The sequence below is a fragment of the Toxorhynchites rutilus genome, chromosome 1 (assembly GCF_029784135.1).
Source record: "Toxorhynchites rutilus septentrionalis strain SRP chromosome 1, ASM2978413v1, whole genome shotgun sequence".
Lineage (NCBI taxonomy): Eukaryota > Metazoa > Arthropoda > Insecta > Diptera > Culicidae > Toxorhynchites > Toxorhynchites rutilus.
This window is the reverse complement of record NC_073744.1, coordinates 6,782,141-6,799,745: the sequence shown is the minus strand read 5'-3', so window position 1 is coordinate 6,799,745 and position 17,605 is coordinate 6,782,141. Positions and strand designations below refer to the sequence as shown.

At 41.6% G+C, this 17,605-nt stretch overlaps 2 protein-coding genes across 2 annotated transcripts; both read right to left on the bottom strand.

Annotated features, from left to right (window-relative positions):
- Positions 1–562: 562 nt before the first annotated feature.
- Positions 563–11,352, bottom strand: LOC129762747 (battenin). The gene is made up of 5 exons (XM_055761266.1): positions 10,954–11,352; positions 1,806–1,966; positions 1,576–1,734; positions 1,156–1,516; positions 563–1,089 (listed from the first exon to the last, which is right to left on the bottom strand). The coding sequence occupies exons 1-5, from the start codon at positions 11,140–11,142 to the stop codon at positions 661–663; spliced, it is 1,299 nt and encodes a 432-aa protein (XP_055617241.1). The 5' UTR covers positions 11,143–11,352; the 3' UTR covers positions 563–660.
- A 2,537-nt stretch (positions 11,353–13,889) lies between these two features.
- LOC129762807 (uncharacterized) lies at positions 13,890–14,793 on the bottom strand. Its single transcript, XM_055761350.1, has 2 exons — positions 14,695–14,793; positions 13,890–14,291 (listed from the first exon to the last, which is right to left on the bottom strand). Exons 1-2 carry the CDS (start codon positions 14,791–14,793, stop codon positions 13,890–13,892), a joined length of 501 nt encoding a protein of 166 aa, XP_055617325.1.
- Positions 14,794–17,605: the final 2,812 nt, after the last annotated feature.

Sequence of the window (17,605 nt, the reverse complement as noted above, 5' to 3'; positions counted from 1 at the left end):
TTCCATCATTTTCCATCCTATAGACATGGTAAACATCAAGCTTCATGTAGTTTCTCTTATCTCAAAATGCTTCGAATCCGATTACATTGATGCCCAGAGGAAAACATGGAAAGTTGATCACCCCGATTCTGTATTTCGATCGAATCGAAATATTTCGATAGACTTGGCAAAACTCATTTCCTGTTTCGTTCGAGCTGTTTTAAATTCGAATATCTTTCGTTCGAGCTGTGTTGTTTTCGAGCATCTTACGAGCAAAACGATCGAAATATGGAATGACAAATTCGAACTCGATCGAAACATCACATTCGAGTGAAATGTAAATCCGTCGGAATACAGAATCGAGGGTACATATATATCACAATTTCATTTCAAATGGAATGTTGATTTGTGCATCTGAATTTACTTTGATTTTGTTTGGTTTCGAAGCCCACAACCTTTCCTCTCGAAAATAAGTTTCAGCATAACGTTTAGCATATTTTATGGCGAATCCATGTTAGGGAATCAATGAGATTATCAGGGCTTTTTATTCGGAAATCGTTAATTGTAAAAGCCACAAACAATGTAAAATGTAATATTCCGTAGTATAAATTTGTTTCCTAGTACAGTCCCTATGCAGCGCTACAGATATATTTACACATAACTTTGGCTAGCTTGTCAAATTCACATTAACCGATTCGGCACCGGTAAATCACAAATCGCATTGTGCGATGGAATGGCCGCCACGCCGGCCAGCGCTATGCCGACCGAGTCCGAGATAGACGTGATCATCATGGCGTACTCCCGACGTGCCTCCGGGATCTCTATTTGCATCCGATAGAACGTATTTACATATCCACCGCCCCCTAGCAGTCCTTCCCACAGAATCAACACGAAGATGATCCATATGGACGGGGTGAACATATACACGGCTTCGAACGTGAAGTAGACCATGTTCACGAACTGCAGCACTGCCATTATCCAGACATGCTTGAAGTGAACAATGTTGACAGACGATCGGGAGATGAAAACCCCTATCTGGTACAGTACCTGGTACCATCGATACTGTTCCGACTGTGAAAGCGATATTGCCGGGAAGTAAACTAGCTCAAACTGTAATGGAAAAAAAGAACATAAAATAACACCCGGAATGTGATCATAGAAACTGCACTATCTCACCAATCCTTGGTTGATGAAGTACTCGAACAGATACACTAACACCAACGGTATCATGTAGATAAACAAGGATGGAATGAAGGATATCTTCTGTCTCCACGTTTCGAGTGGCCGTTCCTCCGGTGGCAGCGCGCTGTAATCTGTTTGCGAATCATCTTTCTCAGCGTTCAAAGGTGATTGATTCTGGCTCGAGTCTCTATGTCTCAACAACAACCAAAAAGAGCCAGCCTCTACCGAAGGAACCACTAACATCACAAGCATGGTGGCTTTCGGTGATAGACCAAACGCGGTGAGACCGGTGTAAGACAACGCACCGATAACTCCCGCACCTCCGGTACCGGATGACCAGGTGGATATGACATTTCTACAAAAAAAAAAGACATTCAGCAGTTGGATAATACAATTCATTATGGCGGTTCATACTTGTTGAAATAACTGGCGTATGCTAGGAACGTGGCCTCACCGAGGCCAGATGAAAACGAGGTACAAATTACCCCGAGGAACAACATCCAATCTTTGGTGGCGAAGGCTACCAGAATGAATCCAGCCCCAGCCAGTGCTACACATAGCAGTACTCGTGCGCTAGAAAAAAAGAAAGATTATCGGTTCATGATCACTAATCAGAATTGAAGATTTCGATCTCATCCACTTACTGCTTCCACAATGGTAGGAATGATGCGATAAGCTTAACCGAAAGCGCCGGAAGGATGTCCGCAAGGAGAATCGCTCCTGTCGACAGCTTATTGCAGGGTCGTTTATCGTAGACAAAGTCTCCAGTTGCTCTGAGAGTGGAATTAAACGCGCTGTGTTCGTCCTGTAAAAACAGTCAGAAGAACGTGGATAGTTAAAAATATTTGTTCTACAACCATCGAATTATTTCTAATATTATAAATTTTTAGTTGCCCTGATGGACGACTATGCCGACCGTAAAAATTCCGTAAAAAGGACGAAAATTTCTCGAAAAGAACCATGGTTTTCGTTAAAAAATATATAAGGGTCGTGTCGACGAAACCACCGCATTGTTATCGTAGGATTATGAAATGAATGCCGGCGAGAACGAACATAATAGAAATTTAGGAATTAGTTACTTTCAGTACAAGTTAGTTTGATAGCCCTGGCAAGCAGTGTTGCCACATATACAAATTTATCTGGAAAGGTACAGATTTTTTCGTTATGTTTGGTACATATTCTGTACGGTACAGAGTACAGATTTTCGTCAAAAAGTACATATTGGTACAGATTTTTTCCACGTGTAAAATTTCTTACATTTGAACAAAGCAACATTAAGGTACATGACGGCTTTTACGCCGCAGTATCGCTTGGTGCTGCTGATCATTGATCAGTTTCATAAGGACGAAATTCATTACAAGGATTTGCGCCGGAATGTACGATGTATGTTTCGCCTCAGATTAATAGATTGAACTTTGTGTTCCAGGCTGAAAAAACTTAATTCACGATGCTACATGAAGAGCAGAAAAAATTTTATTTGATAATTCTTCGTAATATCTGCAAGGAATCTTACGTTGTTTCAATGTTCAATGCTAATAAATTTGAAAAGCGGCAAGAATTTTTATTATCAGAATAATGGACAACGAAATGCAGATCATTTTAAAGGATACTTGTCGCAGTTTTTTCGTGGAGCTGTTGAATCAAATGAGAAAAAGATTCGATTTCGATAATCCGGCTGTTCCCTATTTGACAAGCATTAACGTTGTTGTTGATCACAGCGACAACAACAACAAACAAAAAACAAAATTCGATGAACTTCTATCTCTAGGTGGTTTATTTCAATGAACAGAAGTTATAAAATTCCTGTGTATAAATTAAGATAGTTAAGCTAGGCTAATTAATTATAATTTCAAATTTACTTTTAGTGTTTTTCGCTGGATTAACCTTGTATATAAATGTGCGTTTTGTGATTTTGTGAGCGGTTTCGGTACAGGAGAACTTGTTTGTCTACATATATCTGTTTAGTTGTAGGAATATATCATAAATTACGTTTAGGATTATGCTTTAGTTTCACGTATTTCTCACCTTTCTAGTCTTAGTATAGCAAATAAGATAGATAATAAGATAAATTGTATATAAATTCACTAATTTCAAGAAGTAGTTTCAATGTAGTTTTAAGGAGTTAGCTATTTCGATTGTTTCCTGATGTTTACTTTTTACTTTCTTTGTGTTTTTATATGTGTTTGTAAATCGGGCTTCATTGCACAATAGTCGCGTGAGATCCCTCGCGTGTGAATAGGTGTGGTACGTTCAGCGGTCGATAGTGTAGATTGGCGTAGGGTGCAGCCGGAGCACTTTCCGACGTGGCGTAAATAACAGTTGTGTTAGAAGCGTTTCCAAGATTCTACAATGGGAATATACAAGATCTGGAGAATGAATTCCGTACCCTAAAGATAAAATTACTCCGTAAGGGAATCACAGTTTCTGAAAACGAGCATGTGCAGGGTTGGTGGACAAAAAATTGATGCCTAAAAAGAATTGACGGTTCGCTCGCCTTTTCGGCGCATCGTTTGTAACGTTCTCACTATACCTCACTCCTTGGCAACTGTCGAGCGATTTTTTGTCTGAATATAATCAGAACAAGAATAAGTTTCGAAATCGGATCTACAACGATACGATTAACGCTATTTTGGGTTTAAAAGATTTGATTAAACATCGTGGCGGCAGCACGAAAATTTTAAGAAATGATAGTATGCAATCTAGATTCGGAGAAAACATATGCATGAGCATCATGAAACACATGAATGACATGCAAATGTAAATGTAGTATTAGTAGTAAATAAATGAGTATTTCTTTCATGCTAATAAATTAGTTTTTTCTTCACAACGAATATTTTCGATGGTACAGATTTTGGGTACAGATTTTTGGAAAGAAAGTACAGATGAGAAACATTTTTAACTCCACTGGTACAGATTAAAATGTGGCAACACTGCTGGCAAGGGCTAATGATATCGAAATTCCACTCAGCTTGCTGTTACGAGTGCAAGAGTCCCCGACTTACATGGATTGACTCTATTTAGACCAGTAGCAATATAGAAATGGAGAGCATAGTACTTTGACAGACAGCGAGAACATGCTCCAACCACTGCACAATCATGACTGAGTGGATTTCCGACTTGGCACCCGCTTATATACAGGTCTTGTAACCAATTAAAACTATTCCAGACATTTTCTTTAATCGTCTACGACTCTATCCTACTCGTATAATAGTTCATAACCCTACTCTATCCTACTCGTAAAATAGTTTTCCCTACTATGGATGGGTTTGTGTGCACACAGTTTGGTTTTCAGGGTAAACACGAATGATGACGTTGATGTTTGCTGAAGCGCTCACACACCATTCCTTTCACCGACGTAAGTTCTTCGGGAATCTCTCTGGAGTTGGCGGACTTTTCCCTTGACTGATGCAAGCCACAGTGGAGTATTGCCGATTGCAGCGTAAGGCAGCCGTGGAACCGAGCTTCCTTCCTTTTAAAATTTACCTCCGTTATCTATGTGCACAAATAACTGCTGCAACCGTATTCTTTGAAGAAAATGTCCTACGATTATCCTATTCATAAAGGAAAACCCTCACGCTAAAAGCTATTGTTTCCTAAAATAAATGACTCGCATCTTTTGTATCTCAATTGTCGCACAAACTCACGCTTTTTTAATAATCATTTGAAGAAAACTCCGAAAAATTGTGGAATAGAAATTTTGATCAATAATTGTAACTAGTTCTGAAAGTATCGAAAAAAGTTACTTCTGATTCTGAACAAAACTTTTCAATCAAGATAATGCGCCATGACACAAGCTGATTTTTTTTCTTTCTTTATTAAAGAGATTTTCAGCCAAAGACTGGTTCATCTCTACTAACGCAAGCTGATTGCTCCAATAGCAGAATACACAAATTGTAATTTTATTGTAGTGCAGGGTAAAGGAGATAACCGAATATCTCAACAGTTCAATTCTATCAGTTCGATCTTTTGCCTCGTACGATGCGAAGTTTTGCCCCCACTGTGGGATCGTTGTTCCGAAAATTGACCTTCTTACCTTAAAGTCTTCCGCCACTGTTATGAAATGTATCTTATTTATACATGCTAGCTGCTGGTGCACTGTAATGCTAAACGCATACAGTATTACAAAATGTTTATGCTTGTATGTTTCAAGAAGTCCAATGCGAGCTTTTGCCGCTCATAACTCCATTTGAAAGTATTTCAAATTCACCATATTTTACGGATCTGTCTATCTCAAAATAATGCTAATAGCCGATTGGAGTTGGGGGTGCAGACCGCACCCGGGTATACGATATTGGGGGTGCAGAATGATCCGAAAAATGCAGTAAACATTTCTGAATGTAGGGGTCATTAACAAATACTTCGCCTTTCGGCATAACGTTTGCATTAAAAATAAAAGAAACATAAATTGCCGATTTTTCGTTTGTTTACCTTTACACGCACTGACCAATCTACCCATGCAGCATCAATCATAGTAACCCATGAGTCAGCAAGAAAAAATTTGACAGCTCTATCAGTCGAACTCTAATCGTTATGGCAAAAACAGTGAAGCTACTCCGTTCAGAAGTGTGCGCGTTCAAAGAACGATACTCCGCCGCGTCGAAAACGGACATCGTGCGGCACTTTGTGGACGCCGGATACGCCCGTTCCGGCATCTACAACATCTTGGCACTATTGGACAACAATCAGAGTATCGAAAGAAAGCCCGGTTCCAGACGGCCGACGAACCTGAGCGACAAGAAACTCTAAAGGATGTTGAAGAGGAAGATCGAGGGAAAAGTGGCTCCATCGTTGCGTGCGCTTGGCCGGGAGGTCAGTGCAACCGGCCAAGCAGTGAAAAAATGCCTGGCGAACATGAACATACATGTGAGACACAGCTACACGCAAGTTTTCGTCCGTCATGGGAAATTTATCAAACTCAATCATCTGTTTTAGTTCACCATCCCAAAAAAATCCATTTTTTAATGCAAACGTTACACCAGAGATACTCTAAGTAATCAATATCGACATCTTGGGGTCGCCGCTACTAATAAAGGGTGTGTCACATCAAATTGCATCACGGAAAAAACGCTGTAGAAATTCGTCCAGTAGACCGATCCTTTTGAAAATTTTAGACAGTAAAATAAAAACTATTAAACAACTTTTGGCATTTTCTTTTTATTCATACTTCGAGCCCATGCCCGTATGCTTGCACCTTCCTCTTTACCCCGTCCATAAGGTTCTGTACAACGTCAGGTTGTAGTTTTTTTTTACAGAAATCCATTTTCTCTTGAAGTCCGTCTCCGATTTGACAACTTTTGGGTTCTTCCGGAGGGCCTGCTTCATAATCGCCCAACATTTCTCTATTGGGCGAAGCTCCGGCGCGTTGGGCGGGTTCATTTCATTTGGCACGAAGGTGACCCCGTTGGCTTCATACCACTCCAACACGTCCTTTGAATAGTGGCACGAAGCGAGATCCGGCTAGAAGATGGTCGGGCCCTCGTGCTGCTTCAATAGTGGTAGTAAGCGCTTCTGTAGGCACTCCTTAAGGTAAACCTGCCCGTTTACCGTGCCGGTCATCACGAAGTGGGCGCTCCGCTTTCCGCAAGAGCAGATCGCTTGCCACACCATGTACTTTTTGGCAAACTTGGATAGTTTCTGCTTGCGAATCTCCTCCGGAACGCTGAATTTGTCCTCTGCGGAGAAGAACAACAGGCCCGGCAGCTGATGAAAGTCCGCTTTGACGTAGGTTTCGTCGTCCATTACCAGGCAATGCGGCTTCGTCAGCATTTCGGTGTACAGCTTCCGGGCTCGCGTCTTCCCCACCATGTTTTGCCTTTCGTCGCGGTTAGGAGCCTTCTGAACCTTGTATGTACGCAGGCCCTCCCGCTGCTTGGTCCGCTTGACGAATGAACTTGACAAATTCAGCTTATTGGCGACATTCCGGACCGAACTTCTCGGATCACGTCTAAACTGCTTAACTACGCGCTTGTGATCTTCTTCACTGACGGAGCATCCATTTTTGCCGTTCTTCACCTTCCGGTCGATGGTTAGGTTCTCGAAGTATCGTTTCAGTACTCTGCTGACCGTGGATTGGACGATTCCCAGCATCTTACCGATATACCGATGTGACAACTCTGGATTCTCGAAATGAGTGCACAGGATTAATTCACGACGCTCTTTTTCGTTCGACGACATTTTTCCAAATTTACGAAAAATTGACAGTGAAGCATGGCCAACGTAATCTATACACTCTTATCTGATTATAAGCGAAAGCTGAAGATATAATTCCTAAAAATTAAATTTCTACAGCGTTTTTTCCGTGATGCAATTTGATGTGACACACCCTTTAGTTAGTATTAACAGTATTTACAGTCCTTCCGACCAGTGGAATCTAATATATTCCTCCTCCCACGCTACTTTCAGGGTATCATCACTACTTTATCACTGAAAATTAGAAAAGAAACAGAAGAATTGTTTTGCACCTACGATCATAGCCTTACTTTTTCACCATCATGTCACATTTACGGCAAACAAAATCGATGGGGATTTTTTCAGCGCAGCTGCTCTGTTTAAATACGCTGCCGCTGCAACGAGATTCAACTGTGTAAAACATAAATCGAACACGTCCGGTTTACGTTGGTTGTGTTTGCCTGTGGAAATCAGGCATTCAAGAGACGTACAGCGCACAAAACGTGCCTCATAGATCACCACAGAAAGACGACAACGCTCACGTGCTTCTGAAGAGGCTCAGTGTGAACCTTGTCCATGTCTACTCTCACACCTGCGTTGGGGTAATTCATTGCATAGATGTCATAAAACAATGTCACTTACAATCAGTGAGCGATGCATTACAAATTGGTGAAATATGGTACTGTCAATTAACATTCAAAACAAACAGTTCGAAGAATTGAAGGACACACGTTTCGTCCTCGTTTGTGCAAAATTATGAACTTTGCGATGAACTTTCACACAAACAAATGCTCACCGAACTAAACAATTCATGACGCCTCACGTTGTTTATGTTATTGAATTTTGCCTTGCAATAAATCACCACCCGGATGCTATATAACTTCGAATCATCTCGCTTTGTAAAGTCGTATGAATTGTATGGAAAATAATATTGTTTTGTCAATATGGGATTGATATATTTTGGGAATGTTCAGGATTATACGCAGCTATCTCGAGCATTATGTTGTATTGCTTCAGTTTTTAAATTTATTTAAATGTTTGTTTTAGCTTTCGATTGAGCAAAACAATAAATATTGAATGATATTGTTATATTGGAAAAAATTATAACGATGTATTGTTACTTGACTGACCAAATAGTTCAGAAATGAATACGGGACACGTAAGCCAAAAAATAGCATAATATTTTAACGTAAGACTAAGTCTAACGGGACTTCATGAGAAATGGTTTATGTATTGGTCTACATATATTGACGACACATAAATAGATAACATAAAATGAAATTTAAGCTCTGAACTTGTAAGATAAAATGAAAGGTTTCGAGTGTTTATAACTCGAGCCTTTCGCAAAGGTGTTTACATCAATTGGTAGGAAATATGTCTACGCATCTATCACAATGAATATGATTTGATTTTTTTGAGACAAAAACAGTTGAATAATTGTGATATGTCAACCATTATCCAAACGCGTTCAGGGCCACGTTTTGCTCGGTCCAATTTGTGCTCCTCAAATGGTTCCCTCCAAAAGGAGCGACCAGAGTAGCAGCGGAATATGATTTGAATGCAAGCGAAACATTGAATCGTAAGCCCCTCCCCTTGTGATTCTAACGCCAGTCAAATCGAATAAATTTGGCAATATAACGGTTTCTATGCATTTCGAGCGGATGGTGATCGATTTTTCTACGAAATTGTGCCGGAAACAATGGTTAGAAGTGTCGTTGTTGAAAATGTAGTTTTGTTAATAGGTACAGAAAAACTACTTGGATATTCGATAAGTTTTTTCAATTGACAGTTCTTGGAGTAGCCTACGTCTCCTCGACATTACCCGTCCGTCTTTTTTCCACTGAGTGGATAAAACCAAACAATTGAACATCCTGAGAAGTATTTGCTTCGTGCTCTACAACGAAGGAATATTTAGATTATGAAGCGACTTTGCGTAAGAGATTATGTTTTTTTCGAAAATTCATCATAAAATTTGTCACATTGTCACATGATTATTTCAACATTGAGTCGTGACATTTCCGTTATCCACATCGCAGAAATCGTAGATCATAATCGTTATCATCGTAGAGAAAAAATAATTTCAACTGGTGCGATATTACCAGGCAGACACAAAATATAATCAGTGAGTTTCATGAATTCATGATACCCTAGAAATTTGTTTTCCAATTTGATCTGCAACTGGTACGGATTTTTTATGTGTTCCTCCTAGGACAGTATTTCGTTTTTCAATGTACTCCAACGCAGAATCGTAAAAATTTTCCAGTTTTGATAAATTTAGCCTTTTGTATTTCACTTAAATCAACTAAACTTTTGAGAACAGTTTGCATTTCATTAGTCAAAAATACTTCTTCTCTTTTATGTAGAAGAATTCTAATAAAACAATCCAAATTTACAGCAACTTCAGTGTCTCAATAAGGCATGTTTGGAAGGTCACTAAACAATCTCTGGTCAGAAACAACCGGAATTTGAGGCAAGGAATTCCAAATAAGTCGCGTAGTACAACGAGACATTTTTCCTGTGAAAGAAAATAACAAGCTAAACAATCAAAAATACTAAGAATCCTCTTGATGAAAGTCCAATTGAAAGGAATAAAGTGTAATGTCCACAAAAGAAATAACAAAAACCCATCAATTGTTTCCATGAACAAACTAATCGGCCGAAAAAGAATTTTTTTCTGCGAATGCACTGAGCAAAATGAGCCTTTGAAAAAAAATATTGGAAATAATTGTCGAAGGAATATGTTTCTCTCTGTATCCAAAATACGGTACAGATTGATAAAAAGACGGGACAATCAAAAATGGTCGAGAAAACGGTACAGTCCCGTTCAAAACGGTACGTTTGGTCAGCCTAAAATTATTACAAACCCTATTTTTCCTCCGACTAGAAAGTATGGTTTTTTGTTTCACGGAATTCAGTAAGAAAAGTGGTAATACATAATATCTACCCATCTTTATGACGAGATAGAATTGCAAATGAAACAACGATATTCTACTATCAGTTGTTATCTATAAATTGATAATCCAATGAATAGGCACTCGAATACAATGTGACAAGGAATCCGCATTGGTTGATTAGATATGTTACATTTTTTTTGCTTTTATCATTGAAGCGCCTTATAATTGAATTATTGAATCGTTTCAATGAAACAAGCTTGTTAATTGTAAACTTGTCAATCAAACCGAATTCAGTTTTATTGCCAATTCGTTGGAATTCAAGCTGTTTTATATTATCACTAGGTTCAATAAACAAGTTGATCGGAATTTCTGAATTGAAACCTACGTAACAACAACACAATAATTATATGCACAATTCGCTGAAGGCCACTCAATCGATCATGAAAACAACATTTTCATTGCAATTTGGCGTCAGTTGATTGCTGATCGTAGAGAGGGAATCCCCTGCCGTGTTGTTTCGGTTTTATTTTGATTCCACACGATCGCCAACATGCTACTTAAACGCTTTCAAAAACCTTAAACAAACACCAAGCAATACATAGCACAAACATCTGCTCACAGTCGTTATATTTATTTCCACACCATGTGGCGGTCAACTTTCTTTCAGAACAAAGAAGTAGGTCAAAATAGAACGTACGTTTCGCTGTTACGTTCTACTACACAAACTTACGAGTGACTTCCCGTGATCACTTCCGTCCAAATCTTTCAAAATATCGTGCGCGGCTGTTAGCATGACAACGTATCCATAATTATTGCACAGCCCTAGGATCCAGTAGGCTACCAGATCCCTCCAGAGACCTCGATCGCGAGGTTGCGACTCGTTCAGCGCAGCCGCAGAAGTTACGCTATCGTCGTTCATTATTAGGCGTGTTTTGATGAGTCACTTTTCGCTATTAAGTAATTTCAATAACAAATATTCCAGCTAAAAACCACCACTAACTATGACCCATACCACATTTTATGGGTCTCTATTTGTCTGTCTCGGCACGATCGTACACACCAAAACGCAACGGGTGAGACAACGACGATCGACCTTATTCGGCCAGTCGTTACGACTTAACTGATCCGTAAACGCTACAAGCTACCTTGGTAGCATGTATTTGCTCTGCCGTTGTGTTATAATCAGCATTCAGTCGGGCTTGGTTCAGTAGTACCATTATCAGCAATACACGCTGATTCCCTCATGTTTTGTGTTTTGTTCGTCAGAGTGGAATACATCTCTCAATGTTTATTCCGTGCAATTTCGGTTTGGTTGTACACAAGCTTTAGTTGTGCTCGTGTGATGGATCTCTATCTGATTTTACTGAGGTACAGGCCCGCACTCACAATCTAACGTTATTTTATTATTTTATTCTTTCGTAAAACAATAGAGTTCAATGCAAAAAATCCTAAACGATAGATATACAGTGGAATACGTTTATAATGACATCAAAAGGAATTGACAAACACGGCATAATAAGCGGACGTCATACAAAGCGTTTTGTGATATAAACCTTTTTTATGTAAATATGTACTTACATATTTTAGTAGAGAAACATAACTTATTAAATGAAACTAAAAATTACACGTAATAAGTACGATACATGTATTATGTATTTAAAACATATATTGTAACCCGCGACGCCGGGAAAGCGCGCGAGTTTGTCTCGACCGGAGGGTTATCCGCAGGTAAGCGGTTGGCTTAAGCGCCACTCCCGCGAGGGAGACCAACCGCCGTGTTCTTGCTTTGCCCGGCAATGAGACACCCAACACCTGAGGGCGGGTTTTTCCTTCGTTCCAAACCCCGGTTTGCTCCGCGACTTGCACCTGCGCTAAGAAGGACCCGCGACACCGTTTGTCCGCGTTCCACAATTCAAGTAACAGAGGCAATACGGTTGTTCCAATGAACACCGTTTATGCCAAACTTCTCATCATTGGACCTACGCTTGGCATCACCCACCTTGAAGTTTCAGAGAACGAGGTGCGGGGGTTGAAAAGTTGTCCACAACAGAAGAGGAGCCCCAACCCTGGGCTCGTGACCTATCTGAAATTTATTCGGGTTTTTAGGCTACACCGCTAGCCAGTAAATGCACAAAACTTCCGTCTACATCTAATTATTGGTTATCACACAACATTTATTCAGCTAACTCAACATATTATCCCACAAGTTTTAATTATATTTACAACATTTACTTCGAAACTTCCAATTAACGAAAAATAATAACTACACGAACAATTTTATTTAACTATTACGGGATTCGAACATCGGACCCATTGATTCAAGTCCAGCGATTATTCTACAAAGCCTAATTTCGCATCTTGTGTAACCCTTTATTAATAGCGATCAGCATAAGCGCGCCGTCGGTAAATCTCTACGCTTCGATTGCATGTGGCATTGTTGTGTGGCGTTGTTAGTTGTGTGTGGTTTTATTCTTTGGTTCTTTTAACCCTACATGCGCATGTTATTTTAGGGTAAAAAAAAGGTTTCTACTCACACTACCTAGGTTTTACGTGGAGAATCTACCTTATCGCCGTTCCACGCCAGGCGATGAATGGTAAGTCCGTAGGCGTTGAGTGCGCGTTCGACTCGTAGATGTGTCGTGATGCGCCTTCCCTGGATGCGCGAGTGATGGTTTGCGCTCCGCGCGGCCACTAGAATTGACGGACAAGGTGGCGGAAATCCAATCTCCGATCGTGGGTCAGAAGCGGCTTTTTCCTACACACGACAGTCAAAAGAACACCACACACAGGCCACAATTAAAATTAATGCTAGCCACATGTCACATGCCGAAGCTTACCTTCAGTTCCGCTCAATGGGGACACAAGCGGAGAGTTAAATTCGCGGAAAACAATTACTGGACTAAATTTAATTACTATTCTAAATATGAAAATAAAATAAAAAAAATCACAAAATGAAACTTTATCATACTGACTAGCACATGTAGCCTTTCACCAAAATCTACCTTCGGATTTCAACTCGCGACACCAGAACAAACTAATCCGCTCCTGCCTTTTTCACTTTCGAAGTCGGAATGGCAAGCATATCTCAAGATCCTCAGATCAGCGAGACATTCATTGGAACCGGAATTACGTAATAGTTAACGATGTTAACTATTTTGTATTCATACCGAAATTCCCCTGCGCTTTCATTGGTCGCGCATTCAAGCATTCGCGGGCGATACCCTTTAACCTCCCGAGCAGAGTTCAAGTCGAAGCGCTCGCCGGGTTTTGAAATTTGAAGAACAAGAAAACCCCGCCGAAAGACTCTGCTATTTGGGGGAAATATCCAAATGAAAAAATAGCAAAAAAAAGAAAGCATGAGTCTTTCGGAGTGTTGGTATGTGGGTGTCTTGGCTAAAACAGCCGCCCAGTCACATCCAGCACCCATTATGGCTAGTTGCTCAAATCTAAAATCGGGAGCGGCACTCGCGTTGCCAAACATCCAATACATAGAAAGAAGAGAGAATCCCAGATCCACACAGGAGAGATTGTGTTGGATCTGAAATTCAAAATAACGAAACGAGGGGCTTCCAAAAGTCGAAATCAGTACCGTGCTACAATATTTTTCATTATTTAATAAGGAAATCTATAATTTTTGTCTGCTTTTGTTTTTTCCTTTTTTTTTATCTAACAGTCTCTTATATTATTGTGTATAGAAGACATCGCCATGATCAATTTATCATTCTCAATATTGCTATGAACAAATCGTGATAATAATTCTGCAGCCTTTAATGCCTCTTCTGCGGTAGGTAATGGTTCTTCCTCGACTTCCTCTTCCCCATCACTTTCGAGTTGTTCCTCAGTATTAATGTTCTGTACAATATTTTCATCGGTGGGTTCTTCGGATGTGAGGAGAGCGCTATCGATGTCAACATAATCTTCCCAGATTTCCGGTGCTACTAAATAATCTGAATTTAGGTTTCGTGGGCACAAAGATAAAGGGAAGTTATCTTCTTCATCAAAATCATGTTCTGCTATTTGAACAGGTAACTCGTCGTGGTTTTCAATGAATCTTGCATGTTTGAAACAGTTGTGAATGGTACCCTTAGAAAAATCCTCGGTCGAAAACTACTAAATACATTTGGTAATGCAAAATTAGTAGAATGTACAAATTTTTTGTACATATTGTCAACAAACCCGCATCCCTACCAGAGATTAGTATATTTTACTCGATAACATTAGTAAGCTTGGATATTGTCATATCTGAAAATTGGTTAGAAAAGAGCGTATTAACTATTTTCATTGTTCCCATAAGGCAATACGGAGGTATAATAAGGATATAATTCTGATACGTTCATTTTCGGCGAGAAAATGTAGCCGATATTGGGCTTCCGAATCATGGTTCTGCTTGACATATGTGTTTATTGGTACTGTCGAAAATGACTATAGATTGGTAGTATTTACCAAAAAATTCGTTATATTTACTAATTATTTCTCTCAGTGTACTTTGTGATAGTTTATGCCAGGCATCATTAAACATCAAAATTGCATCTAGCACCGTTATTTTTGTAGACGATTCATTACCGGGCATTTTTTTTTTTTTGCAGACTTATCTCACTTCTTAACTAGGCGAACCTAGCCAGAATTTTCACCTGCCCCCGGGCTTCTGAATGCCAAAGGGGGACTAGGCTCTGCGGAATGCACGTATCTGCATGCTCGTGCTGTTTTAGTCCTGACCGAGGAATTGTCGGACAATCGCGCAGGTGCTAAGGATGACCGACTTTTGGATGCCGGCCAATTCCTTCTCGATGTTCAACACCTTTAGCGCTTCCAGAAGTGTCTTCGGGATAATTCCAGTTCCAGAGAGAACGACTGGAACAATTCTTGGGACCTTCCTTAGCCCCCACAGTTCCTTGAGCTCCACGGCCAATGGTCGGTACTTGCAGATTTTGCGACCGTGGGTCTCCTCCAGATTCTGGTTCAGTGGAATAGCGACATCGATGATGGTGACTTTGCGGTCGCTCTTGTCGTAAACCATTATATCTGGGCGGTTGTGGTGGATCGAGAGGTCGGTCAGAACAGTGCGATCCCAGTACAGCTTGAAACGGTCATTTTCCAGGACAGGTGCAGGCAGGTACCGGTAGTTTGGTACGTTGTCTTCCAGTAGAGCACATTGGAGCGCCAGTTGTCGATGAACAATACGGGCCACGTTGTTGTGGCGCTCGGTGTAGGCTGCGTTGGCCAAAACGGGACAGCCTCCCATAATGTGCTCTATGTTTTCACCTGGTTGATGGCACATCCGGCAAATGTCATCAACGTCTTGATGCCAGACGTACCGCCTGCAGTTTCTCGTCGGCATTATCCTGTCCTGGATGGCTATCATGTCGGCTTCTACTACTGAAGAGAGTTCACCACGCGTTAGCCACAGATTAGATGCGGCCTTGTCGACGTGTGGCCGGTCCAGTTGATGGGGGTGGGCACCATGCACTGCCTTCTGCTTCCAAGCTGCAATCTTCTCCTCCACTGTCTGCAGATTGCAGTTTAGTTGGTACTCCGCTTGCGCCAAGTGCAGAGCGCTGTATCCTCTGTCAGTGGCGCAGACAGCCCGGTATAGCGCGTTTTGGTTGGCGCGTTCTGCGAAGTACTCGCGCAGTTGTCGTACCTGGGCAACACACAGTGCAGAAATGTCGACGATTCCAAGTCCCCCTTCTTTGCGTGGTAGTGAAACTCTCTCCAGTGCCGATTGAGGATGGTGCATTCCGGCCTCTTTGAATGCTTTCCTCATCCTCCTCTCAAGGTCCTCTAGGTCAGTTTTGCTCCATTTGACTACACCAAAACTGAAGGTCAGCAGGGGAACCGCGAATGTGTTGATCGCGCGTACCTTGTTCCCCGCGTTGAGGAAAGTCCTCAGGACACAGTTCACTCGACTCAAGAACTTGTCTCGCAGCTCCGTCTTGATGTCGGAGTGGCGAATCCCGGTGAGCTGTCGGAATCCAAGATATTTATAGGATTCGCCACGAACCATGTCTCTTATAAACTCGCCGTCATAGACCTCGTAGCCTCCGGATTCGGTAAGTTGTCCTTTCAGCAGGTGGACACAGCGACACTTGTCGAGGCCGAACTCCATACAGATGTCCCTGCTTATGTCTTCGACAACCCGGATAGCTACACCTAGACGCTGACGTGAATCAGCGTAGACCTTGAGATCATCCATGTAGAAGGTATGGGTCACTTCTTCGTGAGCGCCGTCGCCATACCTTATTTTATAGCCATGACCGTTTCTATTGAGCGTCCTACTGAGGGGGTTCAGTGCCAGACAAAACCAAAGCGGGCTGAAAGAGTCACCTTGGATTATCCCCCTCTTTATCTGCAGCGTTCTAGACTGCAACACATTTTCCCCATCACTGAGGTGCAGAGACGTACTCCACTGCCTCATCGCATGCTGCAGGAACCTAACGACGACGGGATCAATTTTGTAGAGCTCCAATACCCGGACGAGAAACGAGTGAGGTATGGAGTCATAAGCCTTCCTGTAATCGATATAGGCCATGCTTAGGTTCCGCTGGTTATAAACCGCCTGGCCGACTATGGCTGCGTCGATGATGGCCTGGTCTTTGCAGCCATGCGTATTTTTTCTGCATCCTTTCTGCTCTTCTGCGATGATATGGTGTTGTTCGCAGTGGGCAGAAACTTTGGCGGTTATGATGCTGCTTAATATCTTGTACAGACTCGATAGGCACGTTATCGGCCTGTACTTTGATGGGTTCAATGTGTTGCTGTCTTTCGGGAGGAGGAATGTGACGCCACAAGTGGCGAATTCAGGGAGGTTGTGTGGGTCACGTAGCACCTTGTTGAAGCACTCAGCTATCTTTTGATGTGCGACGGTCAGCTTCTTGTGCCAGAAGTTCTGAACACCATCGGGGCCCGGTGCTGCCCAGTTCCTCAGGTACCGCGAGGCTTCGCGGACATCGTTCTCTTCGACGATGATAGCTGGCATCTCTCCAATTTCACCACAACTCTCCTCCTCCCGTCTTAACCACATTTGCCCGTCGCGATGTTGTACTGGGGTCTCCCAAATACCAGCCCAGAAGTTCGTCACATCGCTAATATCTGGCAAACCTTCGCGGTAGTCGGGCTTCTCGTCGCTAATGTGGTCGTAGAACGCTTTTTCGTTATCTCTGAACATCCGATTTTGTTCCTGGCGCTTTGCAGAGTCAGAGTAACGTTTCAGCCGTTTAGTTAGGACGCTCAATTGCTGTACCAGTGTGTCAAGTTTTTCCGTCAGCTGGTGAGCTCCCAGCTGGCGAAGTTCAGTAGGTCGCACGATCACAGCAACTTGGCGACATAATTTCGCCGATCTGCTGCCTCTTTTGTACGCCATCAGTCTTCCAATTGCGGAGCGC

Excerpts from the sequence above, each read along its gene's own strand:
- LOC129762747 (XM_055761266.1), bottom strand. The coding sequence starts at position 11,142 with ATGAACGACGATAGCGTAACTTCTGCGGCTGCGCTGAACGAGTCGCAA. Across the intron at positions 1,967-10,953 it reads GTGATCACGGGAAGTCACTC|GACGAACACAGCGCGTTTAA; the intron begins GTAAGTTTGTGT and ends CTGTTTTTACAG. Across the intron at positions 1,735-1,805 it reads TTCCTACCATTGTGGAAGCA|CGCACGAGTACTGCTATGTG; the intron begins GTAAGTGGATGA and ends CTTTTTTTCTAG.
- LOC129762807 (XM_055761350.1), bottom strand. The coding sequence starts at position 14,793 with ATGCCCGGTAATGAATCGTCTACAAAAATAACGGTGCTAGATGCAATT. Across the intron at positions 14,292-14,694 it reads CACAAAGTACACTGAGAGAA|TGTTTCAAACATGCAAGATT; the intron begins ATAATTAGTAAA and ends ACCATTCACAAC.